This window comes from Pundamilia nyererei, unplaced genomic scaffold (genome assembly GCF_000239375.1).
Source record: "Pundamilia nyererei isolate P.nyererei 1_Seehausen unplaced genomic scaffold, PunNye1.0 scaffold00222, whole genome shotgun sequence".
In the NCBI taxonomy this organism is placed as follows: Eukaryota; Metazoa; Chordata; class Actinopteri; order Cichliformes; family Cichlidae; genus Pundamilia; species Pundamilia nyererei.
This window is the reverse complement of record NW_005187623.1, coordinates 440,233-456,131: the sequence shown is the minus strand read 5'-3', so window position 1 is coordinate 456,131 and position 15,899 is coordinate 440,233. Positions and strand designations below refer to the sequence as shown.

Sequence of the window (15,899 nt, the reverse complement as noted above, 5' to 3'; positions counted from 1 at the left end):
GTGTGGACGTAGCCTCAGATGCAGACATTACCATTGTCTGTTTTTTGGACTTATATGAATCTACTTGAGACAATAGGTTGACAGTGGAGTTTGAAATTGATACCGTAGGTGTTTCTACTAGGGGCAGCACTGGCAGCAGTCGGTATTTTTAATTGGGTAATTACTCCCTGTTAAAACACTTATTGTAAGTGTTGGTCTGCTATTGTGATTAAGAATAAGCGAATGATACATTAATAGTAATCGGTGCAGAAGTTATGGTCTTTCAGCTGTAATGCGTGGTTTAAAGTTACATAGTCATAGTATGATGTAGATTCTTTGTCACACAGGGGGCCGGCGAGATATACTTTTGCTGTTAGTGGTGTTTTCAATCCGTGACTTTAGTCTTGTCATATTCTTTTCAGAATTCTCCTAAAATATCCCTTGCACCCAAGATTGCTTATCTGGCCTTGTATATGTTGAGCTGTTATGTTTCCCAACAAAAATGATAAAGATAAAAAGAAGTTAAAGGCTTCAGAGGTTTTGGGAGAGTCTCTCAGCGTGTCTCAGAATATGCTGTGCAAGTCTCTTGCCAAATCAGGAATGTGCAGTCTATCACTGCTGACACAAAGTGTGTGTGTTAATTAGCAGTGGGTCAGCATGGGAACATGGCAGGCAATCATGAAAGAGACGAGGTTAGCGGCTGCGCTGATTCAGAAGTGTCAGTGACGCCTCCTAATGAGCCTGTCTGTGTGTGTTCAGCAGCTACACTGTGTGTGTTTTAATATATAGAATGGCCATTGTCATGGGTGGCCTCACTACTCTCTATCATCAGCAGCCATTGATTAACTCTTGACCTGGAATGTTGCGTTGTATTTTATCCTCTCCCAAATCTCCCTCCTTTCTTCTCTGCCTCTTCTATCTTCCTTCTCATCTCCTAATTAACGTGACATTAATGAGTTGCATCGTTTACCTCTATGAAGGCATCATTGATTTATTGCCAAGCAATCGATAGCAGCTTCACCCACATACTGCAAAATGCACCCACACTCAAGGGATGTTACTTTGAAGTTGACTTTCACACTTACCTCCAAAGTTGGTGTCTGCATCTCTACAGATTGCAAGGAAGCGACACAAGGTGATCAATACGTTCAAGAGTCCGCTGGGACAGACGAGACCACCGCCCCCCCTGAAACACATAGCATTAATGCCGCTGTCTCAGATTCGACGAGTGCTGGACTTGCAAGACACAGAAGGTAAAATTGGCAAAATACACAGTTGCATCTTAACATTTCATCTGCAAGTCATCTCAGTGTCCATATGATCAGTCGTAAGTGGAGCAGAAGATTAAATAATTTCATTTCTAAGTTGTGTTTTTGAAAAATCCTGTATCGTGCTTGATAAAATTTTAAAGAAACTGTCAGCTTCCAACTAACTGAAAATGTTAGTTATCTTTAATTAATTACTGTAATTTGTTGTTTTTCCCTCAAACAGTCCATCTGAATAATCACAGCTTCTGTTTGTTATTATAATCAATTTCCTTCATTTGCTTTTAAGAGAGTACTTTGTTTACTTGCACTGCAGCTAAAGAAGGACACTCTGGCTGTAGAAGTACAGAGCTAACTAACTTTAGAAGATATCCACTCAGTCTGTCTGACTTGGACGCTGAAGCCTCATTAGATGAACTTTTGAATATTCTTTTGCACAAGATGACTCTGGCTTCTGTAACCCATCACCCCCAGCAGTCTTAAGTGTTACCATCATTTCTTCCTGCTCATCTCTTTTCAACAGTTTCTTCTCCCATCTCCTCTTCCCACACACTCCCTTGATCTTCCTTTTTTCTTTCTTATATCTTTCTCTTCTCACCGCCTGATTTCTTTTTTCTTATTTTAAACCCTCTTACTTTTGTCACTGTTAATTATCTTCCCTCTTGCACCGTCACTGTCTGTCCTGGTCTCACTCTTTCAATTCCTCCCTTCAGAGTGTGTGAATGCATTCGCCTTGGTGGTTCGCCCTCCGACTGAACAGGAGAACTTGTTGTTCAGCTTCCAACTGGCGGGAGAGGAAACGGTTAAAAGCGCCTGGCTGCGAACACTTTGCCGCCATGTAGCCAACACCATCTGCAGGGCTGATGCGGTGAGAAGCAACACACTCGTACATAAAGAGAAAGAAAGCAATGGAGGACATTTTTTGTTCGAATGTATTTGTTTCATACATTTGTATATGAGAAGACAGGGCATGTTTATGACATGCGGTTAGATGTGGGAATGCATAATGCATATCGTAGTTATTGTTCATGGAAACAAAAATGAGAAATTACATGAAAGATTAAGTTATTTAGTGCTTGTGGAAAATGGTAGAAATCAGACTTCTCTGGTGTTGATTAAGCTCATGCATTGTTGAGCTCACTGGAAGATGTTAATTTGAGATGCTGCAATTTGCAGAGTACTCAGCAGGGGGCGATGTTGGCATCTGTTCTGCCTAAACGGCACACAGCTGCATTCCTAATGCTTTTTTTCACTGGGTCAGAGCTGCAATGTGAATACCAATGAGAGGACTTCAGTTTGTTAAAAAGCCCACTGCAGGGTAAGGGAGAGAAGGAAATAAAGACTGTGTTAATCCTCCTCCACATACCAGCCTACTAGTTCGACAACAGAGTAAAATGTATCCATCTGTACTGATTACTTGAATTGCACTCTTCAGGTCATGATTTACTATACTGAGTTTGGATCTTTTTTTTTTTTTGTATTTTGTCATCTTGTCTTGCAAACAGGAAGACCTTATTCAGTGTACAGACCCAGACTCACTGCAGGTCAGCACCAAGGATATGGACAGCACCTTGAGCAAAGCCTCCAGGGCCATCAAGAAAACCTCTAAAAAGGTAAAGGTCGAAGAAGTGGCTTTTAATAAGGAACCCTTCCAACATTGACCCCTAAATATTAATGATTTTAGTGGTATTGTAAAGCGCTTTGGGTGCCTTGAAAAGCGCTATATAAATCCAATCCATTATCATTATTATTATCATCATTAATATTTGGTGGAAGGCTCCAAAAATTGACTCAGCGGGAGGAAAGAGATGGGCAACATGAGTATAAAACCTTGCATTCTTAGCAATTTTTATTTATTTATTTACTTTTTTGGATGTTCTAAAGAGTAAAGTAGGTGTGATGGAAATAGAAAGGGCTAAGAAAAAGACAGCAGCACGATGCAAAAACCGTGCAACTCGTTTCCCTCTCTGATGTCACACCTGCTTTTGTGGAAGATTTTCTTCTGCTGATGCCCTGCATGTTTGAACCTATAGCTCAGGGAGTTTTCTCTAGCTGCAAAGCTTCAGAAGCAGGTTGATCAGAAAGTGCCAGAAATGGTCCAATAAAAATCAAAAAACATACCTACTTCATCTCAATCACCTGTACTGTTGTTAATATGGCTGGTAGTAACCTGGAAGTCCCTTACACGTCTCCTTGCACTTCTGTAGTGTGTGCTGGATTTATTCCAGGGTGTCAAAATGGTCATTTTTCAACTTGATTTTTATTTTTCAGAAATGGATGAAAAGCTTGTTTTGGCAAAAAAAAAAAAAGTTAGTTTGAAACAGAAGCTTACGTCTGCAGTCATGTTTGATTGAACTGCAAAGTAATAGCATTGTGGATACTGGAAGGCCTTCTAGAGTGATCTGAAAACAGTTGGTGTGCTGGGATCTGTCTGAACGTGTCTGAGTAGATGATCTTGAATGGGAGGTTGTCAGTTATTATTTTATCTGTTAGTCCAGGTTCTATATACTAATTTATGTTAGTTTTGACACATTATATGATAATGATTTAACAAATTGAACAAAATGTAAATCAAAGAACGCCAAATTACCAGATGTTGACTAAATGCCTGCTCATTAGATGAGCAATAGTTTTTGTTGTGGGCACTTCTTGTCATAAGTGTTTTTGTAATTATTGAGGCCTTTGCCCTTTTTAAAAAAATGAAATGTGATCATTTAACAGACTGTACTTGATAATGACAGCTTTTACATATTTGTACCCATGCTCTGCCTGGTATAGATGCTTCAATGCCAGAAAAACTGCACATAGGTTTTTTTCACTGCGTTTGGAAGAAATAAATCCTCTAGTTATGCAGGTGGCTTCAGCAGTGATGGACACTAAGAGCAAATGCAAAATGAGTTACAGCTACAGATACTCAAAATGAAGTGGCTGAAAATAGAACCTGTTGAATGCAAAAATATCATGCGGCGCCTTTGACAAAGATGAAGAGCAGGTGTTCTAGAAGTGTTAGTTTTCATGGTGCAACAAGTGGACAAAAGTGGAGCTTTGTTTTTTTTCTTTTACCATTACAAATATGACAGAGACCTGCCAACAAAACTGAAATTATTGACTGTGTGTTCGTGCGTGCGTGTGTGTGCGTGTGTGTGTGTACACACTAGGTGACAAGAGCGTTTTCTTTCACCAAGACCCCAAAGCGTGTGATCCAGAGGGCTTTCATGGCCAACAGTCCTTCAGATGAGAAAAGCCAGAGGCTGAGCTGTGAAAACCGCGTCGGCAGCAGCACCACGTTGGCTGTAAGTTCATTTATCTATATGGCGTTATTAAGTCTGGTACTAGCTAACACAAGGTGTATTAATGATGTAGCCAAACTGAGATCATCTAATTTCTTGTATTATAATAACCAAATTCACCGTCTGTATAACTCAGTTACTACATTTTGGTGTGTGTACGTGTGTGCTAAATGATGAAAGTGATGGATACTAAGAGGTTGTCCGTCTCTAACAATCTATCTGTCCACCTGTTCCTTATTGCTTTTCTGTTTTCTCCATCTCTCTCCCTTTGCTGAGAATCAGGTAATTGATCTCTCCATCAGACCCATCCAATTGGTGTCAGTTACTTTCATCTAACTTGATTAGAAAGCAGAAAAAGGGCTCGCGGTCTTAAATGTGCTGCGACTTTCTTCTCTTTTGCAAAGAAAAATAGTCCTATAATCTTCTTTCTTGTTTTCCTTTTTGTGCGCGTTTCAGTTTAATTTCATTTAATCGTAATGTATTCTAAAACCCTTGAGTGTGTAGTATTGGTACAACATTATCACATTTTTACCTTTTTGATAAGTATCTCAGGTAACATGCCTCTTTTTAATGGTATATGCATGTAAATGCAGACTGCAGAGTAATCCATGGGTAAATGCTCAAAGCTTATCGAGTCAGATTAATGGCAGTATGCAGAGTTCCTCTTGTAAACAGCAAGTGAAAAAGATTTTAGAAACTAGACAAAATATAACTTTTGCTGCTGGCTTATGAGGACTAGATATTTATGTCATTATTTTATTTATTTATTTATTTATTTACTTATTTATTACTATTTTTTAATCAGATGGAGTTTCTTTCCTGTAACCCCATAAATTATTTTCAATAGTGGCTAAGAATAGTTTTTTGTGCGAGGTGTTGAATGTTATCTTTCTGACTGAACAAAAAAAAACAAACAAGCAAAGCTAGTATTTGCACAATGTGTAGTTAGAAGAGATTAGGATTTAGTGGCTTCTACCAGAAGTTGGCATTGCAGATTGCAGCTAAGTGAACTCGCCTCAAGGTCCCAGTATACCTGCCTTGCTGGTTGCTTTGCACACCGCCAGTAATGCTATTGCACAGCCGCATGCTCACTGTTGTGCTGCAGTATTCTCCTGAATAATGGGTGTCAGAGAAAACCTCTTCGTCAGTGCTGATCAATGGAAGAAATCACAATTGGAAGCAAAAGAGTTGCTTAGGGGGGTTTGTGTGAGGTTTTGTCTTTCCCCCCACAAAGTCTCATCTTTTCAAACTGTTGCAAGGTTGAAAAGGTGAATCTCTGAGCTTGTATGTCATATGTCAACCCATATGTCATTAAAATGGCAAGAAAATCGACACAAATGTATGGTAGTGCCATAGGTTATAGAAATTGAGAGGTGCTTGAGTGACAGATGGTGGATGTGGGATCAGTTTGACGTCAGCTTTGTCGTACAGTGTCATTCGCACTGTACGATGCAGCATGGCAGGTATAATGGGGCCCTTGCCTTTCCAGGCATATAGGAAAACTCATCTGTTCTGTAATGTAGAACCACTATGATACTACATGGTAGGATTTGCCTTCAGATGATTATACACTAATGAAAACATGATTATTTTCCATTTCTGCCAGTTCATCCACAAAGAAATCCTATAAACAGCCTTCAGTTACTGTACTGATCTGTGTTTTCTTGTGATGTTTTAGCTCGTCTGTTTTCTTGCCCCCCACCCCCCCACCCCCTTCATTAAATGTAAAACCCTGCTCCGTTTGTTTCTCCCTTTTGTTATGTACTTTAGATGCCTCGCGCTGCCTCAACATTCAGTTTGAATGATTCTACCAAAAGCAGTGCCGTGGTGCAGCGCTCTAACTCTCTGGACCACCCTCCAATCAGATTCAACATCCCTGATCGTATGCGAACCCCCTGCACTCCCCCCAAAAATCCTGTCCCCAAAATTGCTTCTGAGTTGAGCCAAGACCCTTAGCTTAATGCTTGCTCTATCACCAGAAAATCTAAGCCCATTTTTAATGATTCTTTATTTAATCAACCAGCACTAACTCATTCCAGCCTCCCTGTTTCCTGGGAGTCGTCCTGTTTAAATCCTCCCACCTCTGCTTCTACTTCAGCTGTCCAAAACTCCACACAGCTCAACTCTAAACATTCCCGATCCAAATCTCGACTACATTTGTCCAGACCGCTGCCCTCTGTAGGATTCCAAGCAAGCTCCCCAGGTCCTCAACCTTTTAATGGCAAACGTAGGGTCTTTCCTGAGTCATGCAGAAGTCCTCAAGTTCCCATGGATCCACAGAAGGCTGTCGTGACCAGTCCTTGCAAAGAGACTCTGCTTTAAATGATCGCTGAGCTTTGTCCTGGAGTTTGACGTGAGCAGACATTATTGTTGTTGTTGTTGTCCACTTTCAGTCTCGGGTGCACCAATTCATTTTCCATTTTAAACTAATCCTCATTAAACTGTCTTGGCACATTTGCCTTTTTAATATCAGAGTATCACTGGTGCATTTCTAGTCCCAAATCAACTCCTTAGAAGCTGAGACCCTGCAAAATGAAAAATACAAATAAAAGATTTGCTCCACAGCCCAAGTCGGATCGACACAGACGAGATTCCATCAGTTTGCGTATAATGCTTCTCCTCACTGGAGATTGGTATAGGTGTAAAGGGTGGAGATTTTAAGGGTTGATTTGGAGTAATTTTTCTGACGAATTTCTTAGATTACGGAGTGGTGGTGGTGTTGGTGGTGGATGGGAATATTCACCAGGTGGTGTACAGTGTACATGTTAGTAATGAGCAGGGGTCACGAAGAGCTGGGACTGTCATTCCAGATTGATACCTCTTATTTTGGGGGAGAGATTTAGATGTGAAGTCTTGATTTCACAAACAGATTGTTTCATTTTGCATTGAGCCAACTCATGAATATTAAAAAGGAATGATTCAGTTACCGTTACAACTATAAGACAGGATGATTAGTCTCTTATCGATCTTTGTTTTGATCAAAGCCGTTCTTTTTAGTGCCACTTGAAGAAAATATCAAGAATAAAAATCAAAATGTCAAAGTCTTCAGTTTTTGTATGCAGTGAGCTTTGTGTATTTGGGCTAGTTTACACACAAACATGACACTAAAATTAAAATGTCAATGTATTCACAATGTCAGTGTGACTTTTTATGTGAGCTTTAATGTTTAGTGGCAGGTCAACTGTTATCTGTAATACATTTTAACCACATGTGATGCCTGAGTCACTAGGCACACAATGCCTCATATTAGCTGAAGCCATTTAAGGACCAGTATGAAGGATTTTTGTGGCATTGAGGATGCAGACACTCGTGGTGTTGCCCTTACCTGATGCCTCTTTTTTCTGGCACATATTCTACAGAACTCGATTAAAATGTACCGTTTCGTCTCTGGTTTGTGTTTGTGCTTTGTTTTGGGGTTTTGTTTTTTCTTACATGGGCATTTTGCTCAGTCACAAATTGTCAGATGGGAAAGAATTGCAAATGAAGTGAGAATTGCACTGATGCAAAAGGAGAATTCCTTGATAATGATACCAGCTTTTTATAGAAAGTGTTGTTTTGATTAAGTGCACTTAAAAAAAAAAAAACACCCATCGCATCTTAAATGCAGGCATCATGTAGATAATGATACATGTGTGGCAACATTCCTGCATAGGCAACCCAAAAGCAATGAGCAGGGTTTTTTTTTCCTTGAATCTGCCATCATTGTTTTGCTAGAGCTGAAATGAGAAACTATAGATACAACAATAGTAGCTGTTGTCGAGTATATTCAAGAAGTGTCTCTTCTGGATCAAGAAGAAACAACTTTATCGACAAAGAAAGCAAAATGTAGACACATTTGTACCTTAACAGAAAGCTTCAAATACTTAAGTTTTCACAGGGAAAACGGACTTATAGGTTTGAAATATTTTTGAATTCATTGTTTTGGTTCTCACCATTATCATACTACTTGTAGTGATCAAACTAATCAAACTAAAACTTGAAGAAGTCTTGATTCTTGAAACTTCAACTGCCCTCACAGATTGGGGGAACAAAAAAGCTTCTGTATCACTGTTATGATGAACTCTGCTTAATTTATTCCAATAAGAGACACATCTATGCAAACTGTAATGTTTAGAGTAAAAATGCTTTGTATGACACTGGCGCTATATCACTGTAAATAGGCATAAATCTGCTGATGTGCATTTTCACACAGGGTATTTGGAAAAACTGTGGCTCTGATGAAATGCTTATAAAGAGCACTTGCCATGTGTGTAAAAGCCAGGTGGAAAGCTGCTGAAGTGTGATTGCATTGGCAAAGGTTGCACATCTCAATTAGTTTGGTGCCAGGTTTGGACTGAAAGGCATAGAGACTTGAGTAACAATGTTTGTCTCTTTGCATTCAGTAATTAAAATGAGGCTGCACCACATAAACTAAACTTTGTACTTGGTGAATACGCGTACGCACTGACTCACATTCCCAGTCTTAACTCTGAGTCAAGCTTGAGTATACAATGCCTTTAGAAAGTATTTTAAGTACGTCTTTGCAGGCGTTGTTTAAATTAAAATTGATTTAAAAGTTGTTAAATACCAGTGTTGATCACCAGTCTACATCCAGCAAAATGTATAGGAGTCTGTGAAAAGCAATGCATTTTGCAACAAAGAGAAATTGCTTTAAGAACACAAATTTTAGAAGAAACACACTCTGTCTGGTGCTTAAACATATTAAATAGAATATATGTGAAACGATGATGAAAAATAAGATGATTGTCTAGTAAAATGTTTGAGAACTCCAGCACAGACAAGTCTACATCACCTGGCCTTATACCATCTATCAGTGATTACCTCTGTAAGAGATTCTATGAAGTACTTGCTTGGGATTCTGCATACTTAATGTGAATGATAAATTTAGGAATTTACAATATTGTTTTCAAACTGTTGCTGTGGATTAATGGGCAAACATAGAATTTATATCAACTTCATTATATCAGATTAAGAACTATGCATTCAAAAACTGAGAGAACCTGAATATTTTCTGAATTCAAAGATAACACAAGTAAACACAAAATGCAGTTTATATATAAAGGTGTTTATTAAATATTTATTATATATTTATTAAATAAGAAAAAAAAAACCTAAGCCTGTATGGCCTGTGTGGAAAAAGTGATAACCCCCTAAACCTAATAACGGAAGTGTTTGATAACTGATGATTCTTTTAGCACTGTGGAGCAATGTTGGCTCACTCGTCTTTGCAGAATTGTTGGAGTTGTGCCACATTGGATGGTTTTTGAGCATGAACTGCCTTTTTAAGGTCATGTCACAGCATCTCAATCGGATTCGGGACAGGATTTTGACTAGGCAAACTCCAAAGTCTTCAATTTGTTTTTCTTAAGCCATTCAGGGGTGGACGTGCTGGTGTTTTTCGGATCCTTGACCTGCTGCAGGACCCAAGTGCGTTTTCAGCTTAAAGTCATGAACAGATGGCTGGATACTCTTGTTCTCGATGTTTTGGTAGACAGCAGATTTCACGGTTCCATTTACCACAGCAAGTCATGGTCCAAACAACCCCAGACCATCAAACTACCACAGTCACCATATTTTATGGTTTGTATGATGTTCTGTGTCTGAAATACTTGACCTCTTGGATGAGTCGTCATCCAAGAGGTCATGAGTGGTAAACCTGGGAAGGTCTGTTACTTTGTTAGTTTGTTCCTGAATCTCCTGGGATTGTGACATGATGTCTGGCTTTTGATGATCTTTTGGTCTACTCCACTTTGTCAGGCAGGTCTGATTTAAGTGTTTTCTTGATTGACAACAGGTGTGGCAGTAATCAGGCGTTTGGGTGGCTAGAGAAGTTGAACTCGGCTTTCCAAAGACGTGATACACCACTGTCAACTTTTCACACAGGGCAGTGTAGGTTTGGATTTTTTCCGCCTTAATAATAAACATTTTCATTTAGAAACTGCATTTTGTGTTTACTTCTGTTACCTTTGTCTAATATTTGGATTTGTTTGATCTGAAACATTTAAGTGCGACAAACATACAAACTGTACATGTAAGCGGTTGTAAGCTGTTTAATTATCCAAATTGCAATTTCTGCAATATTTTCAGTTTATTAGAGCTTATTGCTTTGTTTATGTCAGCTTTCAGTGATTATGTAGTGATTTCATTGTACACTTGTTACAATGAGTGTAGAGTGATTGTAATCAGGAAAACAAATGCAAGCAGTCAGATAATCAACAGATTATCTAAATTACCTTAGTGGGAGGTGAAACATTAAATTGCCATTTAATTGTGGGAAAGGTTAAATATCCAATTGATACAGATCTTCATTCATATTTATGAGTACCCAAATACAAAGTCTAATAATAAACATTTCAAACTGCCTTCTCAAAAAAGAAAAAACTTGGTACCTGCAAGAATTGATTTCTTCATATTTGAATAAAAACTAAGGTGATTACCACCTCTTGCAGAGCTAATAATCATACTGAAAGCACCGTGGAGGCTACTTGGGCAGTTGAAAAACCCAGTTACTAATAACTGCTTGCCCTTCCCTTTCTTGTCTTTTAGTTTGATTGGTTAGATTGTCGTTGTCAAGATCTTCAAAATTATTCAGGTGCTTCTGGTCTTGTGGTTAGACACTTCACTCCCATCCTCTTGGACTGCATCTGGGGATGGTCCTTGTTCTGCGCTGAAAATCAACTGCAGTTTGGAGATTCAAGGATTTCCTGAAGTGATAGATCAACAGACTCGAGGGCTATTTTGTTTTTTATTTTCCCTTCTGCAGACGTCTGTACTGTGGGATGTGTTTTTGAAACTGAAGGAGTCACCTCCTGCCTACGATTAGACTGGATTTAATAATGCACTTGCTTACTGGCTTCACTTTTCAGGCCCTTTAACGCCTTTTGTGGTTTGTTTGTTGTTGTTTTGGGGTTTTTTTTGTTTGTTTTTAAATGGACAGTAAGGGCAAGTGCAATATTTGGTCATCTTTCCCCCTCACCCCCAACAGCCAGTTCTGGCAGATGACTTGTCCCTCTTTGAGTCTAGTTCTGCCAAACGCTCTTCCTTTCTGCTGTTGCCAACAGATCGGTTCTGTTTCTAATATTTTAGCATTTTCTTCATATAGAGCACCTTGAGGTGTCTGCTGTTAAGGTACTATATAAATAATGTTGACTGTGTACAAACACATAATAGTTAAAACTGCCATTCTCATATTCCCTTGCTGAAACCTATTTTTCCAAGTTGTATGAAATACCTCCACCCATATTAGATTTTTCTTGTAGCAGATCCAGTTTCCTATATGATAACAAGCTCAGTTACAAACATAAATATAGAAAGTAGTGTTTCAAGAAACCTCAATCACTCTTTAACGGGGATGTTGTGTATTAACATATAACTAACTAACTAACTATAAGTACTTTTTCTTCCATGTCTGTCATTTTCTTTTAAAAAATAAATAAATCTCTCTTCCATTTACAGGCACACCACTCACCCTCCATGGTCCATCTGCCTACCATGTTTGAGAGGAAGTATCACACATTCAGTCGTTCAACCACCCACCTCTTCTGAAATGCTTCTGTTTGAAGGCACCAGCAGGAGTCATTGCTAGCCTTTTCCACCTCGTTTGCCTTGACTGACACTAACAGCAAGATTTGACCACATAGGTCGATTTGCATAAAGTTAAAGCTACCTGTAAATACGACAAACTTATATTTGTCCAAACCGGCGCTTCAGGCTTACACAGATTTAGCCTATCCAGAAGAAATGGCTTTAAGCCATCATAATGCACTGAATGTAGGGACTTACTGATATTTGCCAGTATCAGAACTGTCCTGCAGCTGTCTGTGGCTTCCCATCTGAAATATGAGCAGCAGTGGGGGCAAGCTGGTCATAATTTTTATGCTTTATCCAGCTAATATTAGTCATTTGCTGCGAACTTCCAGGACTTCCTTTCTTTTTCCAAACTCACAATGTTTGAATTGAGACTGCATCACTAGGGCCTAACTGGAACGGTACTGTGCCATGTTTGTGTTTGATAGCCACTGCTTTGGTCAAGTTTGACTTAATTTAAAAAATATGAAGGACAAATTTTTAGTTTTTCTTGACATTTTCTGTGTGTGTTTGTGTACTAGTTACATTTTCAGTGTTTCTGTTTCCCTATTCAGCTTCCTGATTTCTAAGCAACTGCTCAGTGCTGTTCGTGGTTATAAGCATAGACCAAGTTTCATCATGTTTGTATACATGTGGTTTAAATGGGAATTTAATCGCATCTACGTTTGTTGCTAAATGCTATGGTAAAACAAATTAACATTAATTTTGAAGTTAGGTTTTTTATTTAACAGGGGAAAATAGTTAATGTTGACTTTTTTTGCCCTTCAATGTTATGTTTTTTTTGTTTTGTTTTTTTGTTTTGTTTTTTTAATTAACTCTAACTGACAATTGTCATTGTTTTATTGTAGTGTTGTAGATTTTCTTTCTCCGCATGTAATAATATTCTAATTAACTCACCTTGTTAATGTAAACTTAAGCTTCCAGCTTTTATAAAGCTTCTATTTTAACATTTGAGAGGTTCAGTTCCACAGATCACAACCATATGTTTCCTCCCAGTACACTTGTACCTGTTTTAAAAGCCTTTTTACACAACATCTGTATCTGTGCGTATATTCGAGAAGTGATGCTGCCTTGGTGTACATATTTATTCTTAGTACTTTTTTTTTGTGTTTTGTTTTTTCCCTGAATTACATTATTTATGTTTGTTCTCTCGTATCTTTAAGGCTCTTCTCACCAAGCCTAATCATTTCTACTTCTTTTATCTCAACATTAAATGCACTTAAAAATGTATGTTTTCATTTCATGAAGATGTAGGGGTTGGTGGCTAAATACGTTAAGTCATTTGTGTTAAAATAAATTTATTTACTATATCCCTGAAAATGTTCATGTCTCTGAATAAACATGACAAAAGTTAAAGGTAACGCATCTTAAACCTTTAAAGTCAAGTGTATCATATTTGAGCAGTGTTTTCTTTTTTTCCTTTTTTCCTTTTTTTTTTTTTTTTTGTCCCACCAGTAAAAACAAAATAACATGATAATTAATAAACTGGGGAGAATATGTAGCAAATATGATGCAAGTTAACCCATATGTAAATTAATATTTAATTTATGTGGTTTTTGTAATTCATCAGAAGGTTGAGCAAAAAAAAAAATTGGTAGTTATTTCATGGTTCAGGTTTTAAAGGGTCAAATTCTTGTCGTTTTTACAAAAAAAAAGAAAATAAAAACCCAAGTCAAGCTACTACTAAATGAGTTTCAGGGCTTGAAATGCTCAATTCTCAAAATATTCACTTGAAGGCCTGTTTATCATTTGCATACTACTTTGAAAGAAGCTCATGAATGTTCCTCAGCACTCATCTATACTCATTTGATGTAGGAGTTAGTTTAGAAGTTTCTGGATCCCCCTAGACAAAAAGTGCCTTTCCCCTGTTTCCTTTCCCCCTTAAATCAGAGCTGCTGCTTTAAATTCATTTTTGAACCAACAGAATCAGTTGGTTCTTTGAAGAAAGTAAATCTAGTCCAGAAATACTGACAAATAAGGAAAACTGGATAACCAGGAGGTCTTTTGCTTAAGGTGATATTTTTAAATGTGCACAATCTGGCAACAATGAGGCCAGTAAGCAGCACTACTTCAACACTGATCTCATATTGATCACTGATGACTAAACTCTACATGTAGGTTTTCCACTGCAAAAACTGGGAGCCTGCTTCACAGACCATAGCATTAGCTCTCTCCCCTTTACAAAAATGCGATTATGCCATTAGTATCCATTCTCCGTGGTACTCTATTGTAAAGCTGTAATTGTGCCTAATTACTTAATGAATTTCTTTAAAGTCGTCCCTTTATGTTAGCAGTTGTGATTTGCTGGCTGTTAATGTTCATGAAATCCAAAATAGCAAAGCCAAAAAAGAAAAGGCTTTCTGAACTTTGACGCAGCTTAAAAGTTCTAATTAAAAAGATGCTAAAATTCTCTCTGAGTTCATACTCCCAGCACACACTCAGACCTCAGCTGCATGTCCTCTTGCCCTTAGCTTAACTATAATCACATTAGCTACCGCAGACTTTCTCACACTGAGTGGAGGTGCGATTTGAATGGTGAACATTTAATTTTAGCCACATTAGTATTTCATGTCATGGCAGTGGGTTGAGAAGGGTGTTCCTGTTTAGTGCTCTTTACGTGAAACCTCTTCAAAGTATTAGAGAATAATCTGTCTAGTCTGGATAAGTGTGATGTGCCAGTCTGCCAGCTAGCAACTGGAGGTGGTGTCATGCAGGCCGGAGGCAAGGCGAGGCTGGGGAATAGCCACAACCAAAAGCCACCTCTTCATGGAGGACACTCACTCTTTTTATATTTGCCTTTACCTTCACTTCAAAGTAACTCTTCCTGGCCATTTAGGGATGAAACAAAAAAAATAAATAAAAGGCATGCCAGAAGAAGTTGGTGGGGGCTGCAGTTGGAGTTTTAAGGGTCTGCAGAGGCTAAGCTACCATCAGAGCAGATAAATACTATTCAGCTCAGTCTACCTAAATGCTGCAATTGGGAAAGAATTCTTCATGGGAATATTCCGTACTCTGCATGGATATGAGAGAAATACATTTCATTCTACAAACGGATTTCATAGTGGAGACACAACCAGAAAGAGAGAGCAGTTTGACATTGAAATTCCTCAGTGAAATGTGAAGGTGTGGAAATTGGACGTGTTTCATATAAAGGAGTTCCATGCTGTGAGAGAAGTTTTCGTTTTCACTCAAAGTTTGTCTTATTGAACCGTGACCCAAAACTTTGCCTAACTTTTACAGAAATCTGGGTGTGTTCCAGGCAGGAGGATTAGGAGTTTTGGGAATATGAAGCACGCACACACACGTCTGTAAACCCCAGGTCGCCAAGAGAATTGATTGGGCATCGTGTTGTCCATAATGAACATGAATGAATGAACTGCTGTCAGTGTTTGTCCAGCAGGTGCGCCAGTCATACAGGTCCATTGGCCTAAAAGTGTGCCGTATGTCAGATAACCAGTACAGTCCTCTATCCTCTATCACAGAAAAAGCTTCCACATTTCTGCTTAATGCTGCTGAACATTGTTGCTTTTGGCTCTTAAAAACTCAAACATTTAATGGAAACTGGCAATTTTTATCAGATGAACGTTTATATGAAAGATGGTTCAATGCTTTGTTATTCATGGACCTTTTAGACCAAAGGCAGTCATCAAAAGACTCTCTTTGACAGCTGTAGATGGGATTTTTGTGTTGTGTTATCGTAGCCCTTTGTTTTTGTAGGCAGTGACAAAGAATGGCGTGCTTCAGACCAACTTGTCAGTTCTGTCGTAAATCTAAAAGT

The 15,899-nt window shown here is 38.5% G+C and overlaps 1 protein-coding gene across 1 annotated transcript in view; it reads left to right on the top strand.

Annotated features, from left to right (window-relative positions):
- ect2 (epithelial cell transforming 2) overlaps positions 1-12,622 on the top strand; it is a 38,525-nt gene extending 25,903 nt beyond the window's left edge. Inside the window, exons 19-25 of the mRNA XM_013914758.1 lie at positions 1,094-1,232; positions 1,958-2,112; positions 2,750-2,857; positions 4,403-4,537; positions 6,305-6,489; positions 9,904-9,961; positions 11,990-12,622. Coding sequence (XP_013770212.1) covers positions 1,094-1,232; positions 1,958-2,112; positions 2,750-2,857; positions 4,403-4,537; positions 6,305-6,489; positions 9,904-9,961; positions 11,990-12,079 — 870 coding nt within the window. The 3' untranslated portion in view covers positions 12,080-12,622. The remainder of the gene's footprint in view (positions 1-1,093; positions 1,233-1,957; positions 2,113-2,749; positions 2,858-4,402; positions 4,538-6,304; positions 6,490-9,903; positions 9,962-11,989) is intronic.
- The last annotated feature ends 3,277 nt before the right edge of the window (positions 12,623-15,899 follow it).